Genomic DNA, 13,691 nt, shown 5'->3' with positions numbered 1-13,691 from the left:
AATTATTTGTTTGCATGCCTCTCTCTCTTACTGGATTGAGAGTTCCTTTTGGGAAGGATCCGTCTATCTTTAGTGCCTAACACAATTTCTAACTCTAGAATAGAAGCTGAAGGAGGGCAGGATCACTGTGCATCCACCACCTAGAACAGCGCCTGGCATGTGGGTAAGCACTCACTACCCATTATTGAGTGAATACATCAATGGTGATAGTTGGTGCTCAGAAAATCTTTGCTGAGTTAATGAATTAATGTGTATTTGTGCAACAAGTTTCATGGGCAAAAATCACATTGTTTCATAATCCAGAGGCAGTGACTGCACGCCGGATACATATGCCTGGACTTGCTTTCCAAGGTGACCCCCCCCCCCCGCCATCAAGAACATTGAAAACCTGGTAGTAAACAATATTTGAAAGGTAAAAAATCAAATTATCATTTGATGACAGAATAGGGAATGAAGACTGGAGGGTGCTGTTAGATAAAATGGATCTTTTTTAACTCTATGAATTTCAGTGCATGTGGACAGAGCCTTTGAACACTTAGGAAATGTTGTCCCAAAAGTCTTATAAATGTGTTCTAGTACACAACTCATTTCTCAGGTTATTTAGGAAAGGGAAGAGGAGTTACATGTGTAGTAGATGTGTAGTTTTTATATCTCTAAACTTTCCTGATCTCCTATTTGGGGCATTTTAGCAGTTTATTAACAGGTCATGAATCATTTTAGGAAACTCAGAAATCCAATGTCTTCTGATGGCTTGCTTTCTTTTTACAATAATGGGTGAACATTTGTGTTTTTATCTGCCTATGAAAGAAATCTAATAGTTGAAAAACTAATTAAGAATACAGCCATGAGGGCTTCCCTGGTGGCGCAGTGGTTGAGAGTCCGCCTGCCGATGCAGGGGACACTGGTTCGTGTCCCGGTCTGGGAAGATCCCACATGCCGCGGAGAGGCTGGGCCCGTGAGCCATGGCCACTGAGCCTGCGCGTCCGGAGCCTGTGCTCCACAACGGGAGAGGCCGCAACAGTGAGAGGCCTGTGTACTGCAAAAGAAGAAAAAAAGAAAAAGAATACAGCCATGATTATTTCAAAAATGAGCCATATATATATATTTGAATCATCATGCAAAAGAAAACAATAAAACAGAATGAAAAATGAACCAAAAACCTACCTGCTCTGTCCAAACATGTCTCATTGGCTTATAGGCTTGCCAAAGATGGGAACAAGATGTGTGTGTGGGGATTGGAAAGTCCATAGAGAGGCCCATAAGGCAGGATGCAGGCACGGGAGTGATGCCTCTGCTACTTCTTTACAAAGCGACCAAAGGAGACTGTGTCTGGCATTAACGAGCTCTCCAGAGCTGGAGAGTTTGCAACCCTTAACACCGGCAGGTGGCTTTTGTTTTGATTGGAAAGGGGACATTCAGACAGGTCAGTTTCTTCCAAATTGTTTCTTTCCACTACTTTTGCATGTGTTGTACCTATTTTCACTTTCTAATTCCTAAATCCTTGGTCTCTCTGTCTCTCTCTCTGTCTCTCTCTCTCGCCTTTTCCAGGGTTCCTAGCTTCCTGTTTCAAATGTTTACAATGAGTAATGGTCTTGATCATGAATGTCCCTCTTCCAGTCCATGCGTGCCTTTTAGGAAGAGGGTTGTGCCATGAGTTTGTGGAATTGGTGAGAAGCAGAGTCAGGTGGTAATCCAGAGAAAGATGAAAGGAATTGTGCAGCTCAAGTAGGCAGAGGGCTCCATAGACTTTCGGAGCTAGAAGAGCTGAAGCGCTGTAGAGAGATCATGGCTGTATGTTCAGGAAACTTTTAAACTAAATCAACAAAATGCTATCAGATAAAGTCTTCACACGAACACCACTAAAAATTTCAAATTTGCTGAGGACACTCTGTTGTTCTCATGTATTACCTGTCCTTATACTTCATGTAACTTATCAGTTGTAAATATATAATTGTAATTGTGGTTGTTTTCTTTCACCCTCTCATGTAAATGCCATGAGAACAAGGACTGATGTACATGTCCATAGCACTTAGAACAGGGCCAGGCATGCAGCAGATGCCCAATGAGTATTTGTTGAATAGATGAGTGCCACCCTGTTCCTATAATCCATCCTGGATTAAATAGAAGATAGAATTTGTCATCTGAAAGGCCTGAGTTTTAGCTCTGACTCTACCTTGTGGCAGTGGGTCCACGCCGCCTAACCCCCCTGAGCCTGTTTCCTCGTGTGTTTAATAGAATTTCTCTGGAGGCTCCTAAAATAGAACAACGAAGCGTTTGGATGGAAGCTTTGTGGATGGATGCCCTTCTCACCTTCATGCTGTTTTTTCACCATCCCTTCCCTACCCTCTGCCTTCCAATGGCTACTCTTCAAATCATGGCTCTGTTTAGCTGAGTTGAAGTGGGGAAAGAATGAACATTTTTGCAATGGTGATTCTTTTTCATTATAAAAATCTGCAGAAATGAAAAGCACAACTGTCAAGCTTGTGAACCGTAGGCTAAGACTAGTGTCCCCACGATCTGCCGCGGGACTGCTGAGACCAGACAATAGCCTGCCCATCCCCGTCTCCCAGCAGGGTTCGCAGTGGTAAAACCTGAGTGAGATGGGAGGCAGGAGTGGGTGATGGGAGGTGTGGGGAAATGCACTTTCTGAGTCACAGAGGAAATGGGCACTTCAAACTGCGGGAAGGCTGGGCCTCAGGACAAAGGAGGTGACAGCTCTTGTTCAGCTCCCTTCCCAGTTCCTCCCGCGAAGAAGACAAAACACAAGACCAGGAGTTGGTAAAGCAGGAGGTAAAGTTTATATACAAGAATATAATGTTTATCTGAAATATTTACAGTGTTGGTTAAAGCAGTATTTTTACAACTTTTTCAGGTCAACTACTATGTATATTACAGGTAAGCTACAATGGTTTAATTTGCAAAATTAAGTAAAAAAAGTTTTAAACAAAGCTTAAAGTACTCGGGTCAATCATAACATCAGTCTGTCTTGCCCTTTATTTGAAGAACTCATGCTACGGTGGTTAATGTGGTTTTTATAAATGGAAGTACTCTACCTGGAAATGCAAAATGCAATACATGCTAGAGTTGTAAGTTCCCAACAGGGATGTAAAATGACAGGTGAATCGTTATAAGACTTAGGTGCTGAGTGTCAGGCTGGAGCTGAGAGAGAAGTTGAGATAACAGCCAGCTTTATCTCAACTGGGTTTTGGACCCACAACAGAAAAGTGAAAGTTTGGGCCACATAGGAAAGTAAAGCTATTTGCACATTATGGCAACCTCAGCAGAAAGTGAAACTCGGTTGACCCAAACCAAACAACCAAAAAAAATAAAACCCAAGTCACAGTTGCACGTATTCAAAACTAGCTTTTCAGTGAGCTATTTTAAAACTTCATAAAAATCTTCGTGATTTTATTAGTTGGAAGATTTCTACAAGATTTGGGTGGGGTTTTCCTTTATGTGGAAACAACTATTTGTTCCTGAGGCCTCCTGGGGCCTTAGAACTCAGAAAATGCCAGGGGTGCAAACGTGCAAAAGACAGGGGAGAGCTGCTCCAGGCTGGGGCTGGAGCTGCAGGGACTGTGCTTGGGAAATGAGTGCTGAGGTCCCACAGCAGAAGTGGAAAGGGTCAGCAGAGCCCGGGGGATGGCCCCGGGACTAGCACTGCAGCTTGCGGATGCTGCGGGAGATGCGCTTGAACTCTCTCTGCCCCTTCTGCCACCGCTTCACAGAGGTGATGACTAGCTCTCCGCCCAGTTTCTGCCCCATGACCAGGTAGGGCGCATTGATGTCATTCATCTCCTCGCACGTGCACTGCAGGCTGTCTTTGAGCCACAGCACCGACTTCTTCAGGTCCCTCTCGGACACACCGTTCAGCTTGTAAATGGTCTTGCTCTTGGTCTCCAGGATGATTTTGGTATCTCTGTTGATGTAGGTGATCTCCTTCACTTTTATTTTCAGTGCTACGAAGACAAGAGAGGACAGAGTGATAAGGAGGGAACACATCCCACTGCATATTTGTGACTGGGCTTGGGAGAAGGAAGAAGAGCTTCCCAGGGCCGATGGGACTGTCAGGGGCTGCGGGTAGGGGGTTGGGAGCTGAGGGCAGCAGGTGGCTCCATTTCTAAAGCCTCAAAGGGTTTGTCAGGCACTTTGTTTCAAACCAGCCATCCTTTAAAAACTCTCTTTGCGGGGACTCAATTGACTTTTCTTCCTTGCCCTTGTGTTCTTGTGTTTGTACGTAGGCTGCCTGTGGTGTGTGCTCTCCTTGACAAATGACTTTCCCTATTGGAAACTTCAGCATGAAAAGAAATGCCTGACTCTTAGGTGAAACACGATCCTTCTGTGGCCGTAAACGTTAAACTCAATTTATTACGTCGGAGAGGTTTTTGGACAAACCTGTAAGGAAATTATATCACAAAATCATTGTTTTCTAAAGAACAAACTACAAGGAAGGAGAATTGATCTTACAGCTGCATTTGATTTGGTAAAGTAACTCAGAAAAAACAGCCAAGACTCTTTTTAAGAGCACAACATGTTTAGCTGTAAAAGTGTTTTTCTGAAGACCTCATCCTCATATGCTATCATTTGCCCGTCCGAGGCCAAGGCGTTTACAGATCATATATGTACTGTTTCCAAGATGAATATGTAGACTCATTAGAATGCTAAGACCAAACGTAAGTGGTTTACGATAAAAGACACATTTTATAGTCATGAACAGTATGCTTTGGGAAAGACAACCCTACAAACATACATGCTGGAGTTAAATTTCAAGACCCCATGAGGCAGGGAAAGGATAGAATTTTAAGGTTGGAAGGGATCATCCAGTTAAAATCTCCTCTTGGTACACAAAGAATCTGAAATCCGGAGAAGTTTAGTGACGTAACATGAGGTCACCCAGTTAGGCTGTGCCCTGGCTGAGTCTCATTCTCAGAACTCTGGTCCCCAAACCTCCTCCTGTAACACCACTGTGATCTCTTAGGCAGAGTATCAAGTTTCTTGTCCTGGTTGGTGCATTAATATGCCCACTGTAATGTGTCTTCAGACCCTTGGTGACATTAACAATTGTTCCACAGAGATGACATGCAGGTGTGACTTCCTGACTCTGATGGAGCTTAATGCATTGTTTAAATTAGTAATAGAGGAAGAGGTTTTGTGTGTGTATATCACTGTTCTGGAAATTTCTTCCTCTTTCTTTCTCTCTCAGAAGGAGAATTTGACTAAGCATGGCTTTTCTAGTCAACCAGGAAATGGCTGAGGCTCAACCAGGTAAATCAAGGATACTGGGACTTGGCCAACCATTGTTTGTCTGATATGCATCTGGGCTCTAGTACTGAGTTCTCAGGGTTTATCATGAGATAAGCCACATGGCAATGTCACATGGTCCTACGGCCTCTGCCTAAGGGCTGGGAGTGGGGAAGGTATATGGTGGGAGAAGTGATTGTAATGTTACCTGGAAGCCTCATCCACAGCACAGACAGAGCATGTGTGAGATTTCGCCTGGTCAAATTAGACACTCTTGAGCTCCAAATATCAGAAGAACCATCACTTTTAACAAGGGGGGAGACTTATTACTCATCTTTCTCTAGCTATGAAATAACCAACTTTGTAAGAGCTTACCATGGGAAAACTTCAGACATTTCCTCCCTGGGTTTTCAGCTGGGACCAAACAGAGGGAATCAAAGCCCTCAAATAACTTTTCCTGCCCTGCAAGATGTGAACGGGGATGCCACACCTGGTAGGAGGCAGGGGTGTTGATACTGTCTGCTCCAACAATAGGCTGCATACAGAGGCAGGCAGTTCTGGGCTATTCTTTCTTCACCAGTACTTTCCCCACTGTAATAAGGAGGTCTTCTCCATCCTCCCTGTACTCCAAGTGCAGTGGGGAGAGTGTCACGCTTTCACGGATGATTCAGATTTCTACCCTTGTTCCTTCTACCCTGTCATTACTCCCCCAGAGTACAGAGGCAATGCGGAGAACCACCTATAAACCAGTATAACACGCACCCCCTACAATTTAGGTTCATTATCCCCTCTGGGACAAATTGAATGTGGAGAAATAGAAAACAAAGCTTGTGAGGTATCTGCATGTGTGATACCTTAAGTGTAATGACTTCCATGTTGTTTTGAAAGGCTCTCTCCTCTAAGGAGAGAGAACGTTGAACACACACACACACACACACACACACACACATATTTCTTTGGCCCAGGTCTTGATACAGCATTCTTAGGAAGGAGGTCTTCCGTAAGGTAAGCCACAAAGCAAGCAGGTAATGTGTGTGTGTGCACGTGTGCTCTAATTTCAACTTTTATGGAGCTCCACTAAACTTTTTCATGGAAGTCAGGACAGTGATCTGTACTAAATCTAGTGCAAAGGCCATAACTTGTCAGAAGAAAATGATATTTTATATACATTTTTATATAAACTGTATTAAAATTATATTAAAAAATTTTGTCCTTAATCAAATCCTGTAGCATGGAAGCTAAGAACCGTGTTTTGGGCAAGGCTCTGGAGCTTTAGGGCTGCTGCTGCCAACATGCCTGGCCCTCTCCTACTTTGAGAGTTGTATGTATTAGAATATAGACATTTGAAACCCTATCATCCATCTGTGGCTCTCACTGAGGGGAAGGACTGGCTAGGACTCAAGAGTTACCTCCTTCCTTTCCCCTTCCTCAGCTGTTTGAATCTTCTCCTATAGCTACGGCTGTCCCAGGACCTGCTAAGGTAAAGCCCAGGACCCTTCCTGCAAGAGACCTGGGGTTGTAAGGGGCAGTGATTGGGTTGTTTCCAGTTTCAGGGACCTGGCCAGTTCTGAGATTTCTGGGCTGGCAAGCTGTAAGGAGAGGGTGGGAGGGCAGCCCTCCACAGTGGGCGCTGGAGTGATTTCTCTGTCTCCAGGACTTAGTTGAGTATGTAGAAGTGTTCATACAGATCTGTTACAGTCTGTTATTGTTTGTTAGACCAGGGACCACATCTGTTTACCAGTAAATTCAACCTTCTGCCTGAATAAATACTTTTAAATACCAACCCCTCAAACACACCCAAAAGTGCCTGCTCTTGGAATGGGAGGAAAACATGAATGTCTCAGGTGTCTCGGCAAAGTTCCTGGCCACCCCCAACTCCTCCCCCAACACAGCACTGATCTGTGTCTAGCTGGCTCCTCTGCTCCCCTTGGAGGGCTGAGGACACAGATGAGGTGCTGCTGGAGCTCTGGGTGGACAGTCTCCAACCCTCCTTCCTCTTATAGTTCTTTCTTAAGGGGAATGACCCGCACGCCGTGGAACTTGGGTAACATACCTCGCACACTATTTACTGTCCTCCAGAACCTTGTCATCACGGCACCTTGCATGTATCTTGCCAAAGTAAACTCCTAGCTTTATTGTTTCTTCTTTTTAAATTTAAGGAAACTCTACCCGACATATTATTAACCAGTACCTTGGATATACTCACTGATGGTGGAACATGGGAAGCAGAGCATCATGGGTTACGAATAACGTAAAAATATTTGTTTGGCACTGGAGTAAATTTCAATTTTTGGCCAACTCTATGCCTTGAATCTGTTTTGCTGAGGCTAATATTTACATGTTCCCATCCCCGGGACACATGTTAAGTGACTAAAAGAGAACATGGTCCAAGATTATGCTTGTTGGCAAGAAAAAGCCATAGTGAAATGAAAAACGTGCCATTGGAAATCCATAATGTGAACAACTCTCATGATTTGATCATTGCTTAACAGAGCAATGACTCTCACCTAAAAAGATACAACTCGATACCAGATAGTTACATAGGGAGGAAACTAGGATAACACAGAGGATTAGCTTAAGGAAAGATGAGCTGTGATGATATGTCACCCAAACTTTATCTAGTAACATCTTAAGGAATTGTACCTTTAAGTTGTACTGGGCAATAAAACTTCTGTTGTTGGTGGTGTATTACTTACCAAAATCATTTTTACAAAGAGTTTCCATTATGTCGTTGTCATCTTCGTTTTTATTTTTGCAGGCTTCGCATACCTTTGGAGCTAGAAATGTGAAAAGTTAGTAAGTTTGCTTAAAACGAAACAGCAGGTGGCATTTCTAAACAACTCACAGGGGCTTATTCAGGCAAGAGTAGCAATTGTCCTGTAAGACCCCAGCTTCTGCCTCATTTATGAAAGAGGGACCACTCATTCCTAAGAGAGTCTCCCATGCCTCCCATCTTTCTGACAGGCAAAAATGCCCACATGCTGTGTTCCATGTATGACGACTCCCCAAGCAAAGGGCGCCCTGGTGGAGTGTGCAGGTGCAGCCACAGGTAACTGAGACAGGTTGCAGCTTTTCACTCTTCCTCCCACTCCCGGGACAAACTCGGTCTCTGAAAAAGTTAGTCCCAAAGCCTCTCTGAGGAGAAAGCACCAAAAGACCCTTAAGGGACTTTGGAAAACTAGCAAACCACAAACTACGGCCTGAAGATCGTCTTTCTCAGCTGCAGGTCACTGGTGCAGCCTGGCCTCTTCTGGGCTCTTCAGCTGACCTGTCTCTCGGGGGAGTCATTTCAAGATATTTTCAGGTCTGGACAGGGCGGGGTGGCTAGCACTGTAAGACTCACATCTGGGTTCTTCCCCCTTGGAAGCACACCTTGCTAATGACTATAGCCTGCTCTAAATGGTTCTGTATCACCTCGTGCTTTCTGCCAAGTTTGTGCTTGAGTTAAGCAGCATTTATTTCACTGTTATCTTCATCCCTGGTGCAGATTCTTCTTGCCTCTCTTTGCCTGTTTCAAACTCTCGAAAACAAACAGACAAAACAACAGCAACAACAAAACCCAAACAAACAAAACCCAAAGCTTCTCCTGAAGCCAGTGAAAATCTGACCAAACCCAGGAAGGTGCACTAGCACAATCATGAGAAAGCCTGCTAAAGGCTCCTCTAAAAGAGTCTGATTCCTTGGGAAAAGGGAAAAAAGAAAACATTCATTTTCTCCCACTTATAAATGTACTAATGCTGTCTTTAAAATTTAGGTGAAATTTCATTAATATGAAATTGCATTTTCGCAGGGAAAAAAGAACTATATGACTCATTTTAGAAGTTATTTATCAAATAAGAAAAAGCGCAGAGCAGATTTTGAAACACGTAAACTTTTATTTTGAAGGGAGAAATGACTTTTTCGAGAAATGTAATATATAATGTGGGTGGGACTGTGAAAAACAAAAACAAAAGCAACACACATAAAACTGCCCTTAACTCCTCTGTCTCAAACAAAATGAAACTTTTCCAATTAGGAGCTCTAGGAGTGTATATAAAATGTTACTAACCTGTGTTGGTTGGTCTGTGGTATATGTTGGACAAATGTTTGAAATATGCCAAACATTTGCAATAAATTATAAATCTAACCAATAAGATGATTGCAAACTCACGGTGCCTGCCAGGAAAGATTGCTAAGCAACTTTGCATTTTCTTTAACTAATGATGGCTGTAGGAAAACAATTAGAGATGGAAAGGGAGATGCTGGTGGAGCCCTGAAAGGGATTAGGAAGCCCCCTTTCCATCCCGGGGGAACCTAAATCAGCTCAGACACATTGTATATGTTTTCCTTTCAGGAAGACTATCAAGCGCCCATGAGGTTTTCATTGCTTTGATGGTTTCTGCACAGGAACTCCCCCCCTATTTTCTAAAAAACTTGGGAAACTCTCTTTTGCACGATTTTCTCCAGTTAATTAAAACCACTCCTAAGATAAAAGCTGATTAGTGATAGAAAAATGATTCCTGGAGATTCCCTTTGTGCCCTCTTTCTTGGACCTCTGGGCAGTTAACAACCAATGCTCAATTTTCAACACGCATGAGCCAGTCCTGCTTTTTATTTACAAAGCCTAAATCGGCAAAGAACAGAGAGTGCCTTAAAAGACTATCTGTTTGCACATTTTGGCGATCGTGCCTGTAGGGGATGTCCCTGTGCCTAGAATCCTGCCCAGTGGTAAGAACGTGCTGCGTGAGGCTGAGGCCAGCGTGCTCTGGCCAGGGTGCTCACCGCCAACTCCTCCTAGCAGGACCACTTCCAACAGTCTCAATTGCGGCCCCCGTGCTAGCATCTTCACAAAGAATTGTACATATATCTACACGGGAAAGATCTCTTCCAGTTCTACGTTTTCTCCCCCCACCCCCCTTTTAAACTGTCTCTAAGAAAGAGCAACTGGTACAACTCGGGAAGGGAATGAGAGACTTGGGTGTGTGTTTGGGCGGGGGGGTATCTCAGATTTGTCACGATGACACACCAGGGCAAGGAGAACGTCTGCCCTGCCCGGGACTGGCACCCCCGGCGGGGAAGCATCGGGATGGGGGGCGGGGGCCGCGAGAACACCCCCGGAAAGTCTTAGCGGAGCTGGTCGGGGGGGTGTAATAAGGAGGAGGGCTTACCTTCCTCGGTGGCCGGCAGGAGGTGGTCGCTGCTAGCGAGGGGGATGCAGAGGTCGTTGTCCTGGGGGAAACGGTCGCACTCAAGCATGTCGGGCCAGGGGAAGCCGAAGGCGGACATGACCGGAGCGCAGCGGTCCTTCACCTGCACGCAGAGCGAGTGGCACGGCTGGATGGTTTCGTCCAGGTCATCGAGGCAGACGGGGGCGAAGAGCGAGCAGAGGAACTTCTTGGTGTCCGGGTGGCACTGCTTCATGACCAGCGGGATCCAGGCGCCCGCCTGCTCCAGCACCTCCTTCATGGTCTCGTGGCCCAGCAGGTTGGGCAGCCGCATGTTCTGGTACTCTATGCCGTGGCACAGCTGCAGGTTGGCCGGGATGGGCTTACAGTTGCTGCGCTTGTAGGAGAAGTCAGGCTGGCCGAAGAAGAGCCCGCGCGCGAAGCCCAAGCAGCAGTGCGAGGCGAGGACGAGCAGCAGCAGCGACCCGGGACCCTGCGGCATCGTGGGCGCGCGACCCCCGGTGGGGCGGAGGGAGCCAAGGCGGGGAAGCGCGAGACGGCAGGGGCCGGGAGCTCTTTCCGGCCCGCTCGTTGCGCTCGGCGCGGCTCGGGGCCTGGGAAGCGGGCGGTGGGAACGCCGGGACGCCGGACGCGCGGACTGTGGCGGCGAGGTGCTGTGCGTTCGGCTCCGCGCAGCAAGTCCGCGCGCAGCTCCAGGGGGCTCCGACCCGGGGGAGCAGAGTGAGCCACTGCTGGGGCCCGGCCAGCGTTTTCTTGGCCTTTTTTATGCAAATCTGGAGGTGGGGGGAGCGAGGGAGGAGCCAGTGGAGAGTAATCCGAGGAGGTTTGGTCACTATTCTCTGGGTCTGGTTTTCCGTTGAGAATGCCCCTCACGCGCTCCCTGGAAGGAAATTCTGGCTGCGCCCCACCGACCCCCGTTCCCCCCGCCCCACAGGATGCTGCCAAGCGCGCGCTCTAGGACTGCTGTAAACAACAAACAAATAGACCAGCCTGGCAGCTGCGCCCCAACAGTGGGCGTGCGGAGCACGGGCTGCGGGAGATAGGGGGACGTGACCAGCGGCCTTGTCGCCAGGTCCCTGAGGGAACGCGCTCCGCCCCAGCGAGGCCCGGGCGTGGGTTTGTTTCACCCCAGCACGAAGTTTCTGCTCGAGCCCCGGGTCTGCGGGGCGGAACTGCGTTCCAGGCAGTAGCGAGCCAGCAGCCGGCAGGCTCTTTGTGCCCCTGGCCCCCGCCCGGAACCTGCCCGCCCGAGGCCGTCTCGGCCCGGTTGCTCTCCTCTCGGATCCCCAGCCACGGTTCCCAGCCTGGCCCAACCCGTACAGTGACTCCCGCCTGCCCTTTCAAATATCAGAATTTATATAAGTAGAGTCGTATGAGCAAAACTTGTACATGACAAAGGAAATATCAATAAAACCTTGGGGGTGTTTTGCTGGGGTAAGTCTAGAAAATTTGGCCATTGTGGAAGCGCCTCTACAGAGTTTCGTCAGAATCACACACGACTGCCCACCATTTCCTAGTTTGGGAGAAGAGACCTGCCCTCCCTGCCTAAAGGAACGGGTTGACTCAAGGCTCGAAGGCACCACGCGCCCTAACCCACTCTCGCCCTGACGGCGGGCGCTGAGGAGTGTGTGCCCTCAGGGCACGGTTTGGAAAGGCTGGTGCCCTGCACAAGGGACTGGTAGAAAGTGCCCCAGGTGGGCAAGCTGGGAAGGGGTGGGGGCAGAGGAAGAAGCCCTGCTTAGACATACACGAAGCCTGGGCAGAGGCGGCTCCTTCACGCTACATATGCCGGCGGGCACAGGGTGTACGGAGGCTAACAGGCAGAGGGCCTGTGCGGTCGCGGAGCTGGGAATCTCGTGCCCCGGAGGACTCCAAACTAAGTTCACAGCTGTAAACCGGCACTAGGGTGTCAGCAGGAGGAAGGTGTGTGTGTGGGGGGGGGGGCTCCTTTCTTCTAATCGCCCCGAGTTTCCCCTTGTGGCTGATCGTCTCCTCCGTCTCAGCCACCCCCACCCCTCCCCGCAGGTTGGCGGTGCAGCTCCAAAGAGAGAATGCCCGGAGAGCGAGACTCCAAGGTTCTTTCATATGGAAGGTGGGCGCATTGTTATCACTTCCCGGTCACTTAGAGCCATCGGTGGGCTCCGTCCGCAGCTTCTCTATTTCCCTCCTTCCGGAAGATGCTTTGGCCTTGGCGGCACCCCAGGCCCAAGTCGCCCAGCTAGCTTTGTGGTCCCACTGCTTAGAGGAGGGGGTTAACGTGGGATGGCGAAAGCCCACTTAGTGTTTTCTCTTACCCCATCCTGGCCGTGAACCCACCAGGAAAATCGCCACCTGGAAGGAGAGTATCTTTTGATTTTGACCCAATAATTTGGGTCCTTAAAACCCCAGCTTGCGTCTTGTCTCCTTTGACGCTGGTGCTCTGCAGGAGAAGGGCCGGGGGCGGCAGCAAAAGTCCGCTCTTCCGCCGAATGGGTCCTGGGTCTTTTCGTGTCTAACTAAAGCACTAAGATGCCTAAAAGCCCCGCTCCCCAGTACAAATTACTTTGAAAATAAACCTCAAATAAAACGGAAGCACACCGAACCAAGCAGCTAATCAGAGCCTGAGCTCTGGATGCTAGGATGCTAGGACTTGGGCCCGGCGCTGGGATGAAGGCCCTCCCGCCTCCACCGCCCCCAGCCCCAACGCCTTCCCCTGGGTCCCCTCCGCTTCTCAGAACCCCTCGGGGGTCAAGGAGCCCGGGGCACAAGGAGCCCGAAGCCGGTCGGGCTGCTTCGAGGCGGTGCGCGGCCGTGCGCCCAAGAGAGGCTGGGGGCCCAGGAGCCCTTGGGGCCCGCGCGGCCGGACGCATTGTTTCGAGAACCCGCTGCCTCACTGGCCGCCAGGGGGCGTCGGGAGCCGCACTAGGGGCTCCATCTCGGCCGCGCCTAGTTTCGCGCTCTGGCCTGCCTGGTTCCGGGGTCGCGGCCCCTCCAAGCACCCGCGCAGCTCAGCCTAGACCTCACCCTGCACAGGCTGCGTCTTCCTCCCCCACCTCGGGTCGCGGCCCGCTTCCTTTCTCTTCCGCCGCTCGTTAGCGCCTGGCCAAGCGCGTGCGCGTGTGACAGGCGCACCAGCCAGACGAGCAGACTGCAGACGGAGAGGAGAATAACCTCTCACCGAGGCTCGGACGCGAGCGCGGACCGTTGTCTGTGTGACAAATGCTCGAACACAGATGCTTGGCGCGTTTCCCCCGCCCGGTTCGCTGTGCTACCGCAGAGAGATGGGCGCACATGGTGTAGCCCAGC

The 13,691-nt window shown here is 48.8% G+C and overlaps 1 protein-coding gene across 1 annotated transcript; it reads right to left on the bottom strand.

Moving 5' to 3' along the window:
- Nucleotides 1–3,654: 3,654 nt before the first annotated feature.
- SFRP2 (secreted frizzled related protein 2) lies at nucleotides 3,655–10,887 on the bottom strand (the record flags this gene model as incomplete). The annotated part of the gene is made up of 3 exons (XM_082837733.1): nucleotides 3,655–3,959; nucleotides 7,938–8,018; nucleotides 10,389–10,887. The coding sequence occupies 3 exons, from the start codon at nucleotides 10,885–10,887 to the stop codon at nucleotides 3,655–3,657; spliced, it is 885 nt and encodes a 294-aa protein (XP_082693859.1).
- Between the last annotated feature and the right edge of the window lie 2,804 nt (nucleotides 10,888–13,691).

This window comes from Leucopleurus acutus, assembly GCF_964270905.1.
Source record: "Leucopleurus acutus genome assembly, chromosome: 4".
In the NCBI taxonomy this organism is placed as follows: domain Eukaryota; kingdom Metazoa; phylum Chordata; class Mammalia; order Artiodactyla; family Delphinidae; genus Leucopleurus; species Leucopleurus acutus.
This window is presented reverse-complemented; position numbering and strand designations above follow the sequence as displayed.